We start from the raw sequence: 21135 nt of genomic DNA on the forward strand, positions 1-21135 counted from the left end.
TGCCCAGGAGTCCCCTCCCCCCACCCAGGACCCAGTGCCTGGCCCGGCAGGGACATGGGGGGGCCCCTGCCCCAGCTCCCCACCTCCCCCCGTCAGTGCCCGTCCCAGGGCCTGCGGCGAGGGTCACAGCGACCAGAGCGCCCTGTGTGTTCCGGGGAGTTCCACGCAGAACATTTCAAAACCCGCATGAGTCATCCCCCTTTGAAAGGTCTGGTTCTTCAGGAGATTTTGCAACATCCCCTCCTCGTCTCGGCCGGGGACGCGGGGCTGTGTAAGCACCGAGCAAGGATGTCCCAAGGGAANCTCGGGGAGTTTCGGACCTCGACACAAAGCAAAGCTGAGCCTTATTTTCTCCAGCCTCTCACTGAAACGTAGTGTTTCCAGCTGGCAAAGCGTTTGTCCCAAACGGGGTAGCGGTAGCAGCCTCAGCGACTCACGGGGGAAACCTGGTGGCCGGAGGGGTCTGGGAACCATGTCTGCTGTCATTACCTTGAAAAGACCGTGGTTTGAAGACCCGCATTCACAAGGGAGCAGAGCTGTTACTCAAATGCAGATTCATGTTTCTAATGTTTGTTCATTTCGAGAGCGGGCGTGGGGAGGAGGGGCAGAGAGACCGGGAGTGGGGTACCGAGGATCCGAAGCAGCTCTGGGCTGACAGCAGGCAGCCGGATGCAGGGCTTGATCTCACAAACCCTGAGATCAGGACCTGAGCTGAGGTCCACTCAACCAACTGAGCCGGCCAGGCGCCCCGCAAATTCGTTTTAATACTTTGAGAATGATCCTACTAATCACGGATTTCCTTTCTGAGCTGCATTTAAAAGTCCTTATTTAAAAGGACACCAGGCTGCCAGAGGGGTTTCTGACACAAAGTAGGTTGACCATGTTCTAGAATGTTCTTGGGCCTTTCAAGCTTATTGGAAGCCGGTAGGAAATTAGAAAGTTGAGGTGGCCGCAATGAAACAAACACAAGAGGAACCCTGCACTTCTACAAACCATTCTGTTTGCATTTACCTACTGTTTTCTCTTCCAGCAAGTACAAGCCTTCCAGCTCGTTCATGGTGTCAAAAGTAAAAGGTAAGCTGGCCAGTCTTTTTTTTTTTTTTAACACGTGACTGTCATACACAGGTTATCTTGGGTTTCCCTGGACATTTCGTTCTCTTTAGCTGTTGACTTAATGTGAATTCTGCCTCTTAACCCTGTGGGTTCTCAGCATCATAAAGGATTTTTAAAGCACTTCCTGACAACGTCGATTCTGTAACTAGTTTCTAAACATGCCTGCACCTGGCATCGGCCCTGAATTGCCACACCAGAAACCGAGGCCTGGGGTTCCCAGCTGAATGTCCCAGAAATCCTAATGCCTGGGGCCGGAGCGGCTAGCAGCTTGCAGAGGGAGAGCCGGCTCTGTTGGTCCGTGGTGGTGGGTAGAGTGTTGAGGATTCTGAAGCCTCCTTCTGGGCCCCTCGGGAAACAGGCCTTGATAGATTAGTCATGTCTGCCGTGAAGGACAGGGAAACCCGGCGGAAGCTCGTGCACACACGTGCCCTCTCTGGCCTGGGGTGCGTTCACTTGGCAGGGGAGGGCGTACCCCTGGGTGCCATCCCATGGGCAGAAGTGGGGCTGCGGGTGCTAGTTGTGCGGATTGAGCACTTGACTGGGACGGTCTCTGGCCAGCAGAGATGCCCGGGGGGGCCCCCCTGCCCGGCCCCTTCCTCGGGAAACTGGCCCCAGAGCCCCTTCCTTTGGGAAAGCCGTTCCTGTCACTGGCCCTGGATGCAAGAATATCTTGCTAGATGTCTTTGTAAAAACAGCTTTTTCCCTTATTCTAAAAATAATGCCTATTTATTGCAGATAATTTAATAAATTTAAAATACAAAGAAGCATTTAAAAAAGAGAACTTGATCCAGATTCCGCCACTTAGAGATCATCTTATGAACGTTTTGGTGGATAGCTTTGTAGGTGTTTTCCCTCTGATGAAGAGTATATGCCCTGGGAATACATTGATAGGCTTTCAAAAATTGAAATGGAATTGTTTGGTGACCTGATTTTTTTTTTTTCTTCCAAATAATAGTGTATCAGGAAGATGCTTCTGTGTCTTAAAGTGGTGTTCTAAACCCAATTTTAATGACCTCCCTGCATTCCATGATACTAAGGTTCCCTGGTGTACTTGAACCAATCCCCTCTGCTGGATTCCTTCATGGATCCCCAACCCACCCAAATGATAGGCTGGACCACGGGCTGGTGAACTGCCACCCCCAGGGGCAAATCCCGCCCCTATCTTTGTAAATAAAGTTTTATTGGCACACAGCCATGCCCGTCATTTACATGTCCTCTGTAACTGGTTTCCACCGCAAGGGCAGAGTTGAGTGGTTACAGCGTCCTCCGTGGGGCCCCTGAAGCCAGACGTATTTGCCCTCTGGCCCTTTAGGAAGAGTTTGCGGAGCCCCAGACTAGCTGAAGACCCGCTGTCAGAGAGCACAGGTGGCCGGTATTAGAGCCCTTGTTACCTCTGTTTAAACGCAGCATGTGACCTTGAAGAGCTCTAGACTGGGAATGAGAAACCCGGCCTCCCCCCCTCTGTTTCCTCCTCTGTATAATTAGAATAATACCTTCTGTGCAGACAGATCAGGCAGGTGAACAGCTTTAACCCCGGAAAGCAAACGAAAGGTGCCATCGGTCCTATGCAGACCTGTTCAGGCCATGGGGCCTCTCCTCCCTCGAGGGCCCCGAGGGGAGACCCAGCCCTGCTGGAGCGCCTGCGGGCTTCTCCTCCCACGTGCTCGAAGCCCCCGGAGCCTCTAGGACCCGGTTGTCCGGCGTCCGTTTCCTAGGCTGGTAGCCGGAGCCCGGGGCTCGCCGGCGACCTGACCGTTTGCCATCGTGTCCCTGTCCCCAGTGCAGGACTTGGACTGCTACACCACCGTTGCTCAGCTCTGCCCCTTCGAGAAGCCGGGGACCCACTGCCCAAGGTAAGACTCTCGTGTCTGGTTTCGTAAACGCAGGGGCAGGGAGAAGGACGCCTCCTGCTGCGTCGGGGGCGGAGGCGCCACCAGGTTCTAGATGTGGCCCCTCCTGGAGACCACGGGTCGTCAGCCCTGGCTGCGGGGTGGGATGGCCTGAGGGGCATCCGAAGGCCCCGCCCAGACCCCCGAGATCGGGGCCTCCCGGAGCGGCCCAGTAGGGCGGAACCATTAGCGGACCTTCGTGGTGCCACGTCTCCCCTTTCAGTCAGCTCCTTGATTCTTGGACTTGATCTGTGGCCTTTCCTATGGATCATTTTAGAACCAGCCCCTTCTACCCCAGCTTTTCGGAGGCGTGGCTTGCGCACCGTCAGATCCGCCCGTCGCAAGCGCACAGTTCGATGTGTCTTGACAAATGTACCCAGTCACGCGGTCACCACCGCAATCAAGGCAGGGGACGTTTTCATCATGCCAGAAAGTTCCCTCGGGGTCGCCCCTCTTCCTCCACCGCCCCCCCCCCACGTCCCTGCCAACCACTGGTCTGCTTTCTGTCACCGTAATTTTGCCTTTTCTAGCATCTCCCGTACACAACCGTCACAGTATGTGGCTTTCGTGTCTGGCGTCTTTCACTCCACCTGATGCTTTGGAGACTGGTGCCTCCTTCTACCTGTCCCCGCGCTCGGCTCTGTTCTGTGCAGGGACCACAGTTAGGTTTTACGTGCGCTGCCCCCACCTTAACTGGCTGAGTTTTGGAGGATGCTTCATGACGTGAAATAAAAGGCTCCTGGTAACACTTGCTTCTCAAGTACCTGTTAGGCCCCCAGGGCGCTACGAACCCTTCTCCGGGGCCTGGAGGCCTGCGGATTCTCCAAGAGACTCCCCTTAAACCTAGCATGTGGAGCCCCCCAAGGGGGGAGCAGGGAAGAGGCCCAGGAGGGTGCTGGTGAGCGGGAGACCCTGGACAGGGACCCCCGCTCCTCCCCTGGGCTGCTCCCACCCCCTCGGCCCCCGCCGGCCCTCCACCACCAGGCCGATCCCCTTTGCACGTTCAGAGGCGAACCACCTTTTATTAAATATTTTAAGAATAAACCCAAATACTCAAGAGAAGCAGAAGGAGATTATTTCAGAAAAAACAAACGGACGAAAAGAAAAACTTAGTACAGAAAACAGGGTTCTGGCTTGCCATTCTAGAGAAGGTCAGAAAGAATTTGCTTTCCCAGATTCTTGCTGCTTTCTTAAAATCTCCCACATCTCTCCTCTCTCTGGGTCCACGCCTGTCCCCTCCCCCCACAGGGCTGTTTTCACTCCGTGATCCCTTCTCCCGGAATCCTGCCTGTCTTGGGGCCAGATGGCTTCCAGGCGCCATCTTGGTTTCTTGGTCTCTGCATGCCAGCAACGTGGTGTACTGCTCGAGATAAAGGCACAAAAAAAGCCCTTTTCTTCTGCGGGGTTCTTGCTTTGCCCTGGTCTGAATGTCTCACACCCCCGGGGCCCACCCATTTCCAGGTTGGGGGGCTCTCCTAATCCTCTGTGCCCACAGCAGGGATGTGGTGACTGACACCATGCTGATCTAACCTCTTCCGCCTCAGGTTATCAGTGCGGTTATCGGCGCCGTAATAGTCTGACTCATTGAGGTGAGGGTCCTCCACCCTTTCCGCCCTCTTACAGGGAAATGGCCTTTAAAGAGGTCTATTGATCATAATCTCTGTGATGTGCCCACAGAATGAATTGGCCAACACCCAAGAACGGGAGGCACAGCCTCTTACAATCCCACATTCACGTCTCTGACAGATTTATTCTTTCATCTTGTTTCTGCCTGTCTTTTGGTTGTACAGAGTTTTCAATTTCTTCCTGCGCCGCTTAAGAGGGCAAAATGCCTTAACCGCTCCTAGGGTGGGAGAGGTAGTTGGTTTTGTTTTTTTCCTGAAAGAGTCAACTGTATGGTAATTCCCTTTCCCATCGGAGTCGTTAAATACTGAAATTCAAAGAAGGAAGGACTTGTGTTTTCTGCTGGCCATGACCATCGCACAAATGTGTCCTGTTTTCCAGAGTTCACTGTCGGGCACACTGCAAAGATGAACCGTCCTACTGGGCTCCTGTGTTTGGAACTAACATCTACGCAGACGTGAGTACGCGGGCGTTTTCAGCGACCACCCCTCAAAAGTGGGCTAGGACCTCGGAAACCATGTTTCGTGGTCTGGGTACCAGAAACCTGAGATCTTATTCCTGTGTCCCTGGCTGACTTGAGACCACTAATTTCTGCAGTCACTGCCTGTGTTTCCCCGCTTACAGCGACACTAGTACCTCCCTTGTGTATGTTGATGAATACAGATGCAGGCACACCTCCTCTGATCCACGTGTTGTCACAGTTTGGTAAATTGAATCTTGCTTCCCCAACGAGGTGCCTTTTTTAATGTGCAGGCTTTCCCGTATCACATACTTCACTTCCCAGATATTTAATAACCTTTCCAGCTCTCCTGATGCAGTAATGGAAACTGGTCCACTCTACTCACAGTATTTCTTCTTGGCTACCTACCCATTTAGCTAAAAACACACAGAAGGAAATGCAAGTAACACTAATTTACTACTTGTTAATAACCACTCTTCTTCTACCAGAGTCTGATCTTCTAGATTTCCTGACGAACTTTAGCAAGGAAACGTTAGCCTGACTTTTCTCAGTGAGTCCTCCAGAATGTAGACTGTTCCTTGCAGTGGCCCAGGGTTGAGGGACACGGTGTCCCAAAAGATGGAAATGTGGCCACAGCCTTGCCCAACAGGCGGTGTGATCTTCTTGCCAAGTTGCTTACCTCTCTGTAGAATGAGCCAGCTGGGATTTTTCTAGTCCAAGGAATCTTCGAGATCTAAAATTTCATGACTAGATCAGCATTGCTTATCCCCAGCTCACATTTTTGCTCAACCTTTTTCCGTTTTTATTTTAATTGTGCTCTCCCGCCTACCACCATCATTTTTGCCTCTCTGCGCTTTATTTGTTCCAGATTCCTGTAAATGTGAGGTCACGAAGTCCTGTAAAGTCAAACCAAACTTCATAGCTAACCCTTTTTTTCCTATCTTTGTTTTTCTTTCCTCTTTAAATGAGTCTTTTTCTTCTCAAAGCCATTCAGCCAAGATTGAGTTTTAAAAGTTTAATGAAGGAGTAAAATAATGTATATCAATTGTTACAGTCAACGTTTGACTGCTTTACTAAAAGACCGAGACTTTGATTTTTACAATGATTGAAAAATAAAGGGATAGGGCCCAGTGATTCCAGCCAAATACAGAGAAATGACAAAGCAGGAGTGGCAGTATTGCTATCTGATAAAGTGGAATTGAAGGTAAAACATAGTGAAGGGGACACCACAATTCATTGTGCAGTGGCACAAAAGGTATAATTTCTGAAGATCAGATTCATGAGATCAAATCTGTACGCACCAAACAACATAGCAGCTAAACATATAAAGTTTTTATGAAAGGTTAGAACTGGAAGGAGAACTGGTTGAAAATTAACAGTAATATAAAACTATCTTTTACTATGTTTTGGGTTCTTTAAAAAACACCATTTCTAGGTATTGTTGTCCTCGTCTTATCGGAAAGCAAAGTGAGGCTTAGTGTAACCTGTCCCCAAAGCACACAGCTAACACAGGCCAAGATGAGATGCCATGTGTCTTGCTTTAGGTTCTGTCCTTTCCCCACTCTATTGTGCCTTGCTTGAATGCATCTGCACTCAACAATTACCCTGATGTGAACAGGCATGTGAGTGAAGAGCCCTGTAGAGTCTTTACCCTGTTCCCTAGATTTTTGAGCTTTTGGAACAACCACAGTGCTCTGAACGGGGCTTGACACAGAATAATTGTTCAATGAATGTTGAAGGAATAAATAAATGAAGATACTACGTTAGTCAATGTTTAAATATTAAGCAGTTCAGTAAATGAAGGAAAGGAGGGGGGAAAGAGAGGAACAGGGACGGGAGATGGGGAGGAGAGAGGGACAGAATAGGGAGAGAAGGAAAGCTCCATCCGTTTTAGAGGTTCTTTTCTGGCCTCGGTTTCTAGGTCACTCTGTATTCTGGGAAATGATGATGCCTTTTTGGAAAATGTCTGTTTAGCTAAGAGATTTATTTTGGGAGAGGAGTCTCCAGATCGTCGAAGGGCCGAATAGTGCCGCCGCTCCTGCCTGCCCGCCTCACTCTGGTGAGCTGCAGGCAGGAGAGGCATCGGGCGTAGCCCAAAGAGCAAAGTCCCTGTCAAAGTGCGAGTTTAGGACCCTGTTGTGAGCTGGTGGGCAAGCCTTTCCCCCACCCTGAACCTCAGTTTCTTATCTCTTCTCATCTCCCTCGGTGGCTGGCTATGTTCTCACACTGGGCCACGCATCACAATTCCCTGGAGGGCTAGTGCAAACAGACTTCTGGGCCCCACCCCAGCATTTCTGACTCGGAGTCTGGAGTAGAGCCAGAGAATCTGCATTTCGAGTACGTTCCCAGATGACGCTGATGATGCTGGTCTGGGACAACAGCCCCTGGAGAATTTTTGATGCTGGTGCCGGTGCCCATGCCATTTGTCTTAGTAACTGACATCTACTGAGCGCTTCCTCTTGGGAGCCCACGTTCCACCCCGGGGCTTCTAGCATCTCCCCGATAGCCCTTTTAGGTTCCGATGATCCCATGAAGCATAGTGTACGGCCTGCTGGCTCCCCGTGGCAGTCCCGGCTCTGCCGTCGGCCAGCCGGGGGAGGCTGGGCAAATCGTTTAAGCTCCCAGAGCCTCACTCTCCTCCGGTGTGAATAGAGAATAGTCCCTCCCACGTAGGATATTCGAGAGACTTCTCCATCTCTGTGTACGGAAGACACAGAACAGGGCCTGCCCCAAATGGTGGATGCCCCACATGTTAATCAACGTGTAGGTGTTCGTGTTGCCTCGGGCCCCGAGAAGAGAGGGGGGGCAACCCGTGTCTCTATGGAAGCTTGGGTCGTGAGAGGCGGCACGTGGGAGGAAGGGGAAGACACGCCTTTGCGTGATGTGGCAGTTGCTTGAAGAGGTTGTTCGGAGGAGGGGCCGGGGCTGCGCCTCTCTCGAGAAGGATCCGGCCGTCAGTGTGAGGTTTTCATCCTCTCGGCCAAGGGCGTGATGGTATCGCAGAGAATGTCTGGATGCTGGTGTCCAGAAGCCCGGGGACGGGAGGCAAAGGGCTGTCACAGACGGCACCAAACGAACGCGCCCCACCTCTTGGCCGCGTCTGGGTCTGGAGGACGCGGATCAGGTCCCTCCTGGTGCGGCAGCTGAGAGCTGGCCCCGGGGCCCCCCGTCTGGGAACTCGGTCGGCCGAGCGGGCAGCACCCGGAGAGCCAGGGGCCAGGCCCCGCTCTGCCCGCCAGTAAGGACAGTACGCGTGTTTGCAGCCACACTCCCCGCCACTGGCAGTGCGTCCGGAGGGAGAGCCCCCCGTCTCTCCCTGAGGTGGCTGCAGACGCACTGGTGTCTCCCCCTCGCGGCGCACAAACCCTTCTGGGAACGGGAAGCTTAGGGATCCTTTTTCCGGGGGCTGCGGGGTAGAATTATAAAGGCTTCCTTGTGCAGACGGGGTGGCCAGCTGGGGGGCTGCCCTCAGACGCGGGGGTCCCCGCAGTTGGCGTGAGAATCGGGGAGTTCTTGCTTGACCGAGAGGCTCACGGAGCTCTGAGTGACACTCTGGGCCACAGGCGTCCCCTGGAGCCCGCCTCGCCGAGCTTCTGTATCGAAGGAGGAAAGAGGCGTCCGTGCAGCATTGCAGCTGCCTTTCAGCTTCTCGAGCGACCGAGAAAGACACAGTCCTGTTCTCCGGGCCTTAGTGCGAGCGTTCGCCTCGGCTCTGGGGCTCCCCGCCTTTCCGCCTCGCTGTCAGCTTCCCAGGGCACAGGCGGGCGGACTCTGCCGCTGGGCGGCGACTTCCATAAAACGAGCGGCCCCTCTGGAAGGGCCCGGTGTGAAGGCCGGGCCGTAGCCCACAGCCTGCAGGGGACCCGAGGGTCCGGAGCAGAACTAAGTACCTGCTCCACGCACCATTTCAAATCGGGGGTTTTCAAACAGCCCCTTGTAATCCGTCCACTCGTGTCTGGGGTTACAAACCTGCTCAGCGGATTCCTTGTCCCGGTCAAAGGGCAGTGCAGGGTACACTTTCCATCCCACGGGCTGTGTCTGTGGACATGACCAGTGCTGACGCCTCACGTGAGGTAGGATGATACGGGATTCGTCTTCACCCCCCACCCCACCCCAACACCCCCCTCCCCCGCTCTGCTCTCCACGGAGGAGCTGCCGGCCAGGTTCGGCCGTGGCTGGGACCCGGGTACTGTGCACACAGGTGGCCCTAAGCCACAGCAAAGCCCGGACCTAGGCTCCTGCTGGGTGACACACACCTGGCCGTGTCTGCACAGCTGGGACACGAGCAGCAGAGGCCCTGCCCCCGCTCCCTGCCCCGGTCCACCCTCAGCGCGCGCGCACGCGCGCGCACACACACACACACACACACTCTGCAGGCTAAGCCCGCAGTGACGGCCACAGGTCACTAGGTCATGAGCAAGGACAGGACTGGAGTCCGCTTTGTAGGCATCGGTTTGAGTTTTTATCTTTAAGCTCGCAGGTTGCCGAGCTCGACCGAGGGGCGGCCCCATCAGCCTGCCCTGCATGCGCACGGATGGCCCCGGGCCCTCCTGTTGACTCTCTTCTGAATACTTAAAGTCCTCACACTTAAGGGACCTACTCAGTGGAACAGTTTTGTTATCAGATGGTGATGGGAAGTGGGATGGGTTATTATGGCCGCCATAATGAGCACGCACCGGCTTAAAATCTTCGTGGCCTCAAGCAACACGCATGCACTTACTGGCTGGGGGTCAGAAGCCCGATACGGGCCTCACCAGGGTCAAGCTGTCAGCAGCAATTCGTTCCTTCTGGAGGCCCTAGGAGCCCCCGTTTCACTTGCCTTCCCCACTTTCTAGAGGCCGCCCCCGGCCCCTGCTTGGGACGCCCCCTCCCTGCACAGCCAGCAGCATGGCCTCGGCCGGTGCGCCTCTCTGGCTCGGTGCCTCCTGCTTCCCCTCTCGTAGGAGGCTGGTGATCACCGTGGGCCATCAGGCTTGCAGGCTCGTCTCCACACAGGGCCCTTAATCACATGTGTGGGGTCCTTTGGCCACGTGGTCCCGGTTCTGGGGACAGGGGCGTGGGCGGCTTTGGAGGCCGGGACTCTGCTGACCCCAGAAACACGGCATTCGCGCTCAGCCAGGCCACAGTTGGAATCCCTACTAAGCCACTAGCTATCCGCGTGGCCTTGGCAAAACCCACCCTTTCCTGCCTGTAAAATGGGAATAGCGGTAGTTCCCCGTCTCGTCGGAAGAGTAAATGAGATAAAAGCCTGGGGTACAGTAAGCACAGCGCCCCTGTTAGCTCCGCGGCCTGCGAGGGGGCAGCCGGCCCCACAGACGGGTCTGGGCACAGGCGTAGGCGGCCCCGGCCGCACGCAAGGGCCACCTGACCGGCATCGAAGATGCCGGATCTCGGGCTTCCCCATAGCTGAATGCCGGGGGGATGGGGAGGTCGGCTCCCGTCCCCGCATACGGCGGCTGCAGGTGGCCATGAGCTACAGTGAAGGTCGACACCCACTGCCAAGACCAGAATTGGATCTTAGCACAGGCTGGATGACCGTGTCACAGAGGTGGCAGGAGCGTGTCCCCTACAGAGCCCTTAACCTCGAGCGTGCCTCACACCACCTGGCCCCCGTCGGGGGCCATTCTGAATCGGCCCCTGAGGGCGAGCGAGGGCCCCCAGCCCACCCCGGGATGCATCTGTCCAGCTCGAGAAGTGTCGATTAATCAGTGTCAGACATGCCATCCTGAGGACCATGCCTCGGCTTGGTAAATAGAGACCCTGATGAAAGTTTAACTCAAGGGTTTATTACCAGGGACTGGACTGCTTGATAACTTTGGAAAACAGCACGCCTTGCCCTTGCTTGAAAGCCAGGGGATCCCTTGGTCCCCAGCATCAGCCTCACCTCGCCCTGTGGTCCCCACAGCCCCCGATGGCCCCGCTCACCTCTCTCACCTGTCCGCCACATTCCACCTGACGCTCTGTATCCCAGCCTCCCTGGCCCTCTTTCTGTTTCTTGGACAGGACGAGTTTGCTATTGTCCCAGGGCCTTTGCACAAGCTGCTCCGCCCAGAGCACACGGCTCTGCACACGGCTCCCAGGCCGTGGCCGGCTCCTTTTGGCCATCCAAATCTGAACTCAAATGTCACACTAAGTGCAATTTTCCCTGATTAATTTCGAAAAGAGCCCTTCTGCCCAGCCATTTTAGCTCATGATCTGGCTTTATTTCCTCCATAGGCAGCATTGCTGTTTTGTGTATCTGTTTATCTGTTTGTCTCCCCCAACTCCGTGAAGGCAGAGTCTTTATCTTGCTCCCTGCGGAACTTCCCTGCATCGAGCACAGTGCCGAGCACATAGTAGGTGCCCAGGAAAGACTTGTTGTACAAACGGACACATGATGATGCCAGGTCTCTCCCAGGGGAATCAAGGAGGCGCTGGTTATTCCTTAGGGGTAGCTCGGTCACCGCCCTCCCCCACCCCCATCCAGGCCACCAAGCACTGGTTGAGGGCATTAGGGCACCACCCAGGAGCAGGCCACCGTGGATGCTGATCGCGGCTCTTCTGCGCTTTCAGACTTCAAGCATCTGTAAGACGGCCGTGCACGCGGGAGTCCTCCGGGACGAGAGCGGGGGTTACGTGGATGTGATGCCCGTGGACAAAAAGAAGGCCTACGTGGGCTCGCTCAGGAACGGAGTTCAGTCTGAAAGGTAGGGCTGCGTTCTCTTGCGCTTGACACCCAAGGTCAGCCAAGGGCATTCCCGCCAGAATGCCCGGGACAAGCGTGTTCCTTTCTCTGCCTTTCTGTTGTAAAAGTAAGAGCTTTTTTTCTCTGATGAGAATTTAGAAGCAGCCGTGAGCTGCTGCAGGGCTTCTTGTGTGTGCGCCCGTGGTCCTTTCCGTGCGTGTCCCCCGGGGAACAAGCCGGGGCCCATTGTGGGGACGCGGTGGTTCTCTGTAGCGACGTGAGGGTGTAGTTACTCGCAGAAGGAAGAGCACAGAGTCTGGAGTCAGACTGGGCTCAGCTGCTCACCAGCTCTGTGCCCGGCACCCCACTCCCCTGTGCCTCAGTTTCCCCCCACCGGAATCGTGGAGACAAAACTGGTCTTGGCCTCCCACACCTGCTGGGTGAATCCAGTGCCTGTCTGGGAGCGACGAGCCCTCAGCGGATCATCGAGGCGGCTCCTGAATCCACCCCCAGTTGCACTGCGGGGGACGCCCCACGATTGCATCCGCTGAGCGCTCTGCACCTCCCTTCCCGGTTGGACGTCAAACGCTTTTCCATCCCAGGGGCATCCTTTCGGGTGAATGTGCGCACATGCCGCGATTGTTTCCTTCAATCCCCGGAGGTGACCTTTCTAGATCAAAGACTATGCAGACGTCAAAGGCTTTGGGTATGCCTTTACAGAGTGTTCTTCCGAAGGGGTTCCAGCGCCGCTTCGCGCTGCCGGCCGTGTTCTGGCACTCGCTGTCCTGCTGTCCGTGGCAGCGAGTCACAGGCCTCCCAGCCCAGGGCCCCAGGCCTGGGGTTGCCTCTTGAGAAACCCGTGAGCTCACACAAGGCCCAGCCTTTCCCAGACCACCAGGGGGGGTGGGGGGGGGACGGGGTGCTGATCCCGTAGGGGCTCAGGGCAGGGTCACCTAACCTAACTCGGAACAAGTTATCAGCACACTTGTTTTGAGTGCTGCCGGGAGCTTAAAGCACAGACGTTTCTACCCTCACAGTTCAGGAGGCTGGAGGTCCCAGATCGCGATGATTTCCTTCTGGGGCCTCTGCTGGGTGGGGAGATGGCCGCCCCTCCCTGTCCTCACACGGCCCTCCCTCTGCGCGAATCTGCGCCCTAATGTCTCCTAAGGACACCGGTCTGATTGGATCTGGCCCCACCCTCGTGACCTCATTTTTCTCTTAATTATCCCTTTAAAGACCCTGTCTCCAAACACAGCCACCCCGAGTCGTTGGGGATTGGGACTGAAACCTAGGAATTGGGGTGCAGGGTGCAATTGAGTCCATTAACAGAGGGGAATGCTGAAATTTTATATTTGAGAAGCCCGTCTTTTTTTTTTTTTTTTTTTAATTTTTTAATGTTTGTTTATCTTTGAGAGACACAGAGCAGAAGCAGGGGAGGGGCAGAGGGAGAGGGAGACACAGAATCCAAAGCAGGCTCCAGGCTCCAAGCTGTCAGCACAGAGCCCGACGCAGGGCTCAAACCCACGAACTGTGAGATCATGACCTGAGCCGTAGTCGGATGCTTCACTGACTGAGCCCCCGAGGCGCCCAGGGGTGCCTTCTTTGGAAAAGGAAAATAAAATCAAGAACATAAAAGGTGCTGGGACCCTTGAAGCTTCGGCTTCCGTGGCTCCAAGGAGCTCAGTGCCCGTGCCGGCCTCCCGGCCTCCTGGCCTGCTTGGGAGCCTCAGCTGTGCGTGGAGCTGCATCCAGCCCCCCGGGGGCCCCACGGTGACCCTGCCCGAGCCCCTAACCGCCAGAGCTGACAGCCGTGGCATCTGCTTCAGCGTGGGAAGCCTTCGTTTGGGAAAAGCCTAATGAAGGGAAATTCCATTGGTTTTAATGGGAGGGAAATGAGGCAGCCGATTAGGTGGAATTTCCTGGCCAGGCGGGAAGAAATCCCAGGACACCACTCTGCTGGGCTCTCTGTCCCCCCCGCAGAGGACACGGTCTTGCTAAGGAGCGTGGCGACCCGGCCCACGTGCCCCACTCCCCCCCACCCCCGAGGGCGGCCACAGGGCTTCATGTGCGGCCCCCACAGGTCTGAAGAGAGCAGGGGACAGGTCTCCAAAGTGGCTTCCTGCCCACCGTGACCACCCCCGCCCCGGGAAACCCGTCCTTTCCTCTCTTCCCGAGGGCCCCGCCCAAGCTTGTGCGCACGCACGGCAGCACCTACGTGGACTGTCTTTCAGGATTAGCGGGAGGGCACCTCCCAGGAACTCACTCTGTCACCCCCACGCCCGTCTTCCCAGGGCGCGCTCAGCTCTCAGGGGCCACACGCTCGGTGAGCCTGCCCTGCATCCCCGCGGGGACCACAGCCCGCGTGGGACTGTCTGCCCCGTGGGACTCTCCCCGTGGGACTCGCCGTCTAGGGGGGCACAGATGACCAGAGTGTGACGGAGGGCGGCTCCGTCCCCGACGTCTGCCGGAGCCCCAGAGCCGTCCCAGCGGGTCCCCAGGGAGCTGCGGTTGCCGGTCACTCTGGGACCAGCTCACAGCCAACTTCCTTCCAAACGTAGGGAGGCCTCCAATCCTACGACCCGACCAAAGCCGCCTGAGCAGAGTTAGCGCACGGCCCCAAAAGGCGGTTCTGCTCTAGACTGAACTGGGTCTGGCTTAGCGGTGGTTTTATTTTTCTGGAAGAGGATTTCCGGAAAGTCTTGGAAGGTGAGGACGCTGAACTGGGGCATCGTAAGGGGACAGGCGTCTTCCGTCCCACGCATGTGTCCGTGAAGGCTGGCAGCACAAAGGAAAGGCGTCGGGAGGAGCTTTGGACACTAGAACTGGGGTTTACCCGCATATTCTCGGGGAGAGGCTGGACATCTCGGTGAATATCCGTTCCGGAATTTTTCCTAGACCAGGACCGGTTTTCAAAAGACAGATGTCACAAGGAGAGACTGGGAAATAGACCAACATGGACAGATAATGTTCTTAGTCACTTGGTTTTAACAGACACAACCCACCTAGACGGCGTGTGTGGGGGTGGCCTTTCGTCCCCGAGTGGACCCTTCACGTAACAGCTTCTGTGTGCCAGGCAGTGTCCTCTGCGTGGGCGCGGACAGCACACACCTCAGGCCACATGGACCCTAAAGGTTCTGGCAGATGCAGGAAGAAGGAACAGGAGGGAATATTTAAAATATGTTGGGTTTAAGCTGGGGTATCAAAATATTATTTTAATACGTATAATAGAAAATTTATAAGTATGCGGAGGCACAGAGAGGTGAAGTGGCTTGTTCAAGGTGAGCCAGCGAGAACCACGACTCGAAGCCGGGCCAGCACCCAAGCTCCTCACCGGTCACGCCCCACTGAGGATCGGTCCCCGAGCGTGGGTGCCGGGAGGGGCCGGGTGAGCCTTCCGAGCCAGGGTACGCTTGTTTCTAACTTTAAACGTATTTATTAGAAAAGAAATACATACTTGTTTAAATAACAAGTCTAGGGAGTAGAAATTAAGAGTTCCGTACAGGTGCCCTGGTAACCTGTTCATTGCTCCTTCGTAGATTTTCAGGCCTTCCCCCCCCACCCCCCGTACATACACCGTGCGTGAAAATCAGCGTGAAAGATCGTATTATGGGCACTGTTCTGAAACTCTTCCTAAAGAGTATTTTTATATTCATGAAAGACACTTTCCTGGAGCCTTGCCTTCGTGCAGATGACGCCTTCATCGCTGTGCGTGCACCCATCGCGTGACAGGCAGGCTGTCCCTTCCCTGACGGGAGAATGCGGTTCAAACCAAGCAGGGAGGATGGTGCTTGCAGCTCAGGGCCACTGAGCTCCTGCCCGGCGCGGGGCCTGCACAGGCTCTTACTCTTCCCAGTGTCCCTAAGGCACCGGCGCTTTCCACAACCCTGCTTTACAGGTGTGCGAACAGGCTCAGCGAAGTGGGTTAGCCACGGTCCTGCAGAGAGGGTCTGCTCTCTGCTGAAGTCTCCTCAGAGATCCGTAAGCGGGTGAGACTCGGGGAGAACAGGGTTCAAATCCTCAGCACAAACAAAATACACACCCACGGATACACGCGCACACATGTGCACCTATTAATACGCACGTGTGTGCACATGCATGGAAATGATATTTCTGGATAATAAGAAGGAATCGCACACTTAAAAGCCAGAGGGGCGGCCGAGAGTCCTTCCCTGCAGTGCTTCTGACGCCGGGTCCCGTGAGTCCACGGACAGGGCTGCCAGCTGGTGGGAAGCCCCCAGTCTCTCCCGGTCTGTGCGCGTGACCACGTGCCCGTCTGTCCCTCCCCAAGTGACCTTCACTGCAGCTCTGGCTCCTGTGTTCGCGGCTCCTCGTGGGCCTGCACCTCCCCTTTCCGAGGGGCCCCCAGCACCGAGCACCCCGCTGCAGCCTGGGGTGGGCCAGCGCCCCCCTCCGAGAAGTCAGGGCTGCAGCCCAATTGCTGAGGATGGTGGTTAGGAGAGGCTCTCACGTGCTCGGGTCCACAGCCTGGTGGCACCCGGGATGGGTTTCACTTTGGGGCCGATTGCGTCATCTCTCGGAGCCTGGCTTCCCTTTCTGTGAGCGGCGAGGACCTCAGAGATCTTGTGGGGAGGCTGCGAGGGGCGTGCGGGGTGAGATCGCCTAAGTACCGCGGTGGCATCGTCGGGCCGTGCAGCCGGGCAGGGCTGCGGGCCCAGGGAGGTGTGGGGTCCGAGCGAGTGGTGACCCCTGAGGTCGCAGACGCTGGCCGCCTCCCAGGGCACCCTGTCACCACTCCGCCCCAACAGCTGAGCATGTGGAGTCAGCGGAGGGCTCCCCGAGGCCCCCCGGCCACCTCTGGCTCCCCCAGCTCTGCAAGGGGCCTGTGCGTTGGCTTTCTTTCCCTCCCTTCCTTTCCTTCTTCTTAAAATAAAATCAGACCTCAAGAAACAATTTTAATTTTAAAATAATTTTAAGAAATTAATTTTGAGACGGTGCCTGGGTGGCTCAGTCAGGTAAGCATCCGACTCTTGGATTCCGCTCAGGTCATGATCTCACGGTTCCGGGGTTCAAGCCCCGTGTTGGGCTCTGCGCTGACAGCTCAGAGTCCGCTGGGGATTCTCTCTCCCCGCCCTTGCTCTGCCCCTCCCCTGCTTGTGCATGCTTGCGCTCTCAAAGTAAATAAACATTTAAAAACGGTTTTAAATTAATTTTAAGGAATTAATGTCTTAATTTTAAGAGACTTTAAGACGATAATTTTAAGAAGTTACCACGGAAAATCCCACACCCGGAAACAACCACTATGAACATTCTGGTGTGTTTCCTTCCAGATTTTTTTCTGTCCACAAGCACCTTACTTTCAGTTGGTTTTTTACCTAAAGGATCAGACTCCCCGTATTGTTAGGTTGGCGGTGTTTTCAGCGGCGCGAGGTGCGGGAGCGGCGCTGCTGACCCGGGGGCCGGACGCCCGGGCTGTTTCCCGTCCTCTCTGCCGTGAGCAACACGCCGGGAACACCCTTGCACAAGCCGCGTGCTTCCCCGCAGTTTCGTAAGGTCACTTCCCTTTAGCAGGTTGGTCACAGCCGCAGACCCGTGTGTCCCTGCAGGCCAGACCCAGGCCCTGGTGGGATGGGCCCCCAGGGGCCCCCACGGTGGCCAGAACGAAGTCCCCTCCCTTACCTCGCAAGGTCACGGCTGATGCAACCCCCGCCTGTCCGTCCACCCTCCTGATGCCTTGTTCCTCCTCGTTACCCTTCATGCACTGGCTTCTCCGTTCCAGGGGGACACGGAGACCGGGGCCTTTGCACACAGTCTCACCCGGCCCTGGCCCCCCGGCTGCCGTGTTTTCCTGTGCGGGGAGCGGTCTCCTCGTCATTCAGTCCAGTGCACAGACGCTGTTTCCCCACCCTGCTCCGTCCCATCTCTGTGTCCCTCACCCCTGCCCCACTCCATCCCATCCCCCTGGGTCCCTCACCCCTGCCCTGCTCCATCCCATCCCCCTGTGTCCCTCACCCCTGCCCTGCTCTGTCCCATCTCCCTGGGTCCCTCACCCCTGCCCTGCTCAGTCCCATCCCCCTGGGTCCCTCACCCCTGCCCTGCCCTGCTCTGTCCCATCTCCCTGGGTCCCTCACCCCTGCCCTGCTCCATCCCATCCCCCTGGGTCCCTCACCTCTGCCCTACTCCATCCCATCCCCCTGGGTCCCTCACCCCTGCCCTGCTCTGATCCATCTCCCTGGGTCCCTCACCCCTGCCCTNACCCCCTGAGCCCCTCCCCCCTGCCCCCCTCCATCCCATCCCCCTGGGTCCCTCCCCCCTGCCCCGCTCCATCCCATCTCCCTGGGTCCCTCACCCCTGCCCCGCTCCATCCCATCCCCCTGGGTCCCTCACCCCTGCCCTCCTCCATCCCATCCCCCTGGGTCCCTCACCCCTGCCCTGCTCTGTTCCATCTCCCTGGGTCCCTCACCCCTGCCCCGCTCCATCCCATCCCCCTGGGTCCCTCACCCCTGCCCTGCTCTGATCCATGTCCCCGGGTGGTTTTACCTAAGGNCTTCCCACTGCCCAGATGACAGATTGCTGAGCCCAGAAATTTGTTCAGGACTCGTTGAGGGATTTTCAAAAGACCTTTTCTGGAAACTGCCCGGACTTGCGCCAGCGGACCCTCCCGTCTCCGAAGAACGGGAGCGACGAGTCGTCCAGAGACCGTCGAGGGCAAGGCTTGGAACTGGAGGGCGGGCCGCTGGTCACCTTCATCAGCCACCCACCCCCCGCGCACGGGCAGGCCTGGGGCTCAGCAAGCGCTTGAGCACAGACGGATGGGGCCCCGAGGAGCCCAGACCTGGAGGAACTCTCTGCCCCAGACGGCGGCCAAGCCCCACGCTTGCTGTATCGACGGCCTCAGCGACGTGGGCAGCCGGTCTGACGCGTACGAAGCCCACGCCCGATGCCACGGGGCCTGCTCTTGCCTCCGACCACTCGGGTTGCTGAAGGGAATGCTTGGGAGGTCCAGGCAAGGCCTTGGCTGGTGTCCTGAATGGCCTCCTTGTCCCTAGGTTGTTGGGGGCCCCACGGTCAGGAGAGCCCGCCGCCCCATCTGTAAAACTGACAGCAGTAGGTGGAGACACGGTCCTGGCATTTTCCCCGGCGTGGCTTGCCCACCGTGGGGACCGGCCGGGAGCCTTGCGGCTCTGGATGGTTCTCCCAGACGGTTCATTTGGGCTGAGAATCTGGGGGCATCTTGCAGCCCAGAGGCCTGAGGAGGGCCCTGGGACCCGAGCTTTCCAGAAACCAGCAGGGCAGTCGGGGGAACCACGGCGCCAGCACGGCCACTCTCCTGCTCCGTGGTCGGCAGGGAGCTGCTGGCGTGGGGGCCGGCGGCCCACGTTCTGCTCTGTCCGCACTGCCTGGCTTTTCTGCAGCCCCATCTGGCCGAGTGCTCCCATCTGGCTGAGTGCTCCCACCTGATAGCCGCTCCGCGAGTTCAGTCCCAGGGGAGCCAAGAGCATGAAGCTGCCATGGGGAAGGGGGCGACGGGCAGGAACTGCTAGCAGCCTGCTTCCCGAGCACGGCTGACCTTGGCGAGGGGCCTGAGAGGGTGGGGCCCTTGGGTCCTGCAGCTCCGGTCTGGGCCCCTCTCAGCGGGAGGGAGGCCCCGCAGCACATCACGCTAAAATCCTAAAATCGTGGCCAGGCTGTTCCTCTCCTGCTCAAACGCATTCAGATGGAGCAGGATGCAAATTAAAGCTCCATTCGGGTGCCCCGCCCTAGTTTTGAATGGCCGTGAACCAGAAGCCGGATACCACGTGCCGCGGGCAGGCTGGGGGCGGGGGGTGCTGAGCAGGCTGCCCGGGGCGATGCCGGTGGGACTCGTCAGTCAGTCGGGGGAACCTTCACGAGGGCGGCCGGGCAAGCGTCCGGCTGGCACGTGCACACATCCTGCGATCCGGGGATGCTGCTCCTCGGGGCTCAGCGCCGCGCAGAAAGTCCTGCGGGCAGGATTGCGCCCCGTAGCCGGCTAGTAGGGGCCGCTGACTGTCCGTGGCCGGGGCCCCAGGAGCTGCTGCTTCACTGTGATGGCGCGCCGTGTGCGCGGCTGAAACCCAGCCGTGACACAGCTCCGTGCCGCTGGGGGCGCGTCCCCTGGGGCAGCGGCTTTGGCAAAGCGTTCGGCAGCTTCTTAAAACGGTGAACGGTCATCTAACGTATGACCCAGCCGGTGCCGCCCTGCTCTGTGTCCCAAAGGGCCAGCCCGCCCGTGTCCTCACCGGCACACCATCACGGGGCAGCATTCGCCACGGGAGCCGGAGGCAGAAAGGGTGTACATGCCCGTGGCCTGGGGAATGGATCCTGGAAACGCGGGCTGTCCAGCTGACGGAGAATTACTCGGCCCTAACAAGGCCCGCGGTCCACACCGGACGCGCCTTCGGAACCCAAGCCGAGTGAGAGAAGCCCCCGTGTTGTAGGATTCCGCTTGCACAAAATGTCCGGGACGGGCAGTTCCACGTGCGTGATCTTTTGGGGTGTTTGCGGGGGTGACCGCACAGCCCTCTAAGATCCCTGAAAACCACCGGATTGTACACCCGCACAAGGGAATTTCGGGGCAGGTTGTAATCAGCAGAGGGTTTTTGCTTCTTTTAAGGCCTTCAGTTATTGGAAGGCTTGAACTCCTGCCTTGAGAGGGTGGCTGTTACTGGATGTGTGACCTTGGGCGGCTGTGTGACCTCAGGGGGGTCCTTCTCTCTCGCTGCCTCTGTCTCCTCGCCTGTGAACCAGGGTCACGAACGAACGCATCCCCNCAAGAAGGTAAAAGGCGTGTACCAAGTGCTTCTCGTCGCAGCGTCCGAGCCGGGAACCGCGTGCTCTGTTTCAGCGACAGCGGCTCAGGCGTCCTTGTGATGGTGCCGTCCTGCTGGTTGGTCAGCCGGCCGCCGCCGCCGCCGAAGTGGATGGGTGGTGGCCGACACCGGGCAGCCGACTCAGAGGGTGCGCTCGGGTCAGACAGGCCAGGGCTGGCGAGTCCCGGAGTTCAAGGAAAATAAGCCAACGGCCCTGCCTGACCTGGATTCAGACCGGGGCGGCGCGCAGAGAACGGGGTCTGCCAGCCGTCCCTGGCTCGGCGGACTGTGCTTCCAGCCGCTGCGGGCAAGCGTCCCTCGGCCACGCCTCTGCCACCTCGGGGACAGGGGACACCCGCTCTCCCTTCCCGGCGGCTCTCAGAGGCCCTCCTGACCCTTCAGTAACGTGCCCCTCTGCCTTCTTTTGCAGCCTGAGGACCCCCCGAGATGGAAAGGCCTTCCGGATCTTTGCCGTCAGGCAGTGAATTTCCAGTGCCGGCGAGAAGGGGGGTGTCTTCAAGAGGGCTTCAGGGTTTTGCTTTTTATTTTTATTTTTATTTTGTTGTATTTGGGGGGGTGGGCTGGAAGGAGAGAGAG

At 57.4% G+C, this 21135-nt stretch overlaps 1 protein-coding gene across 1 annotated transcript in view; it reads left to right on the top strand.

Moving 5' to 3' along the window:
• CRISPLD2 (cysteine rich secretory protein LCCL domain containing 2) overlaps window positions 1–21129 on the top strand; it is a 58968-nt gene extending 37839 nt beyond the window's left edge. Inside the window, exons 11-15 of the mRNA XM_077754081.1 lie at window positions 1031–1074; window positions 2894–2966; window positions 5007–5082; window positions 11638–11771; window positions 20969–21129. Coding sequence (XP_077610207.1) covers window positions 1031–1074; window positions 2894–2966; window positions 5007–5082; window positions 11638–11771; window positions 20969–21023 — 382 coding nt within the window. The 3' untranslated portion in view covers window positions 21024–21129. The remainder of the gene's footprint in view (window positions 1–1030; window positions 1075–2893; window positions 2967–5006; window positions 5083–11637; window positions 11772–20968) is intronic.
• Window positions 21130–21135: the final 6 nt, after the last annotated feature.

Source organism: Crocuta crocuta, unplaced genomic scaffold, assembly GCF_008692635.1.
Source record: "Crocuta crocuta isolate KB4526 unplaced genomic scaffold, BGI_CrCroc_1.0 scaffold61, whole genome shotgun sequence".
In the NCBI taxonomy this organism is placed as follows: domain Eukaryota; kingdom Metazoa; phylum Chordata; class Mammalia; order Carnivora; family Hyaenidae; genus Crocuta; species Crocuta crocuta.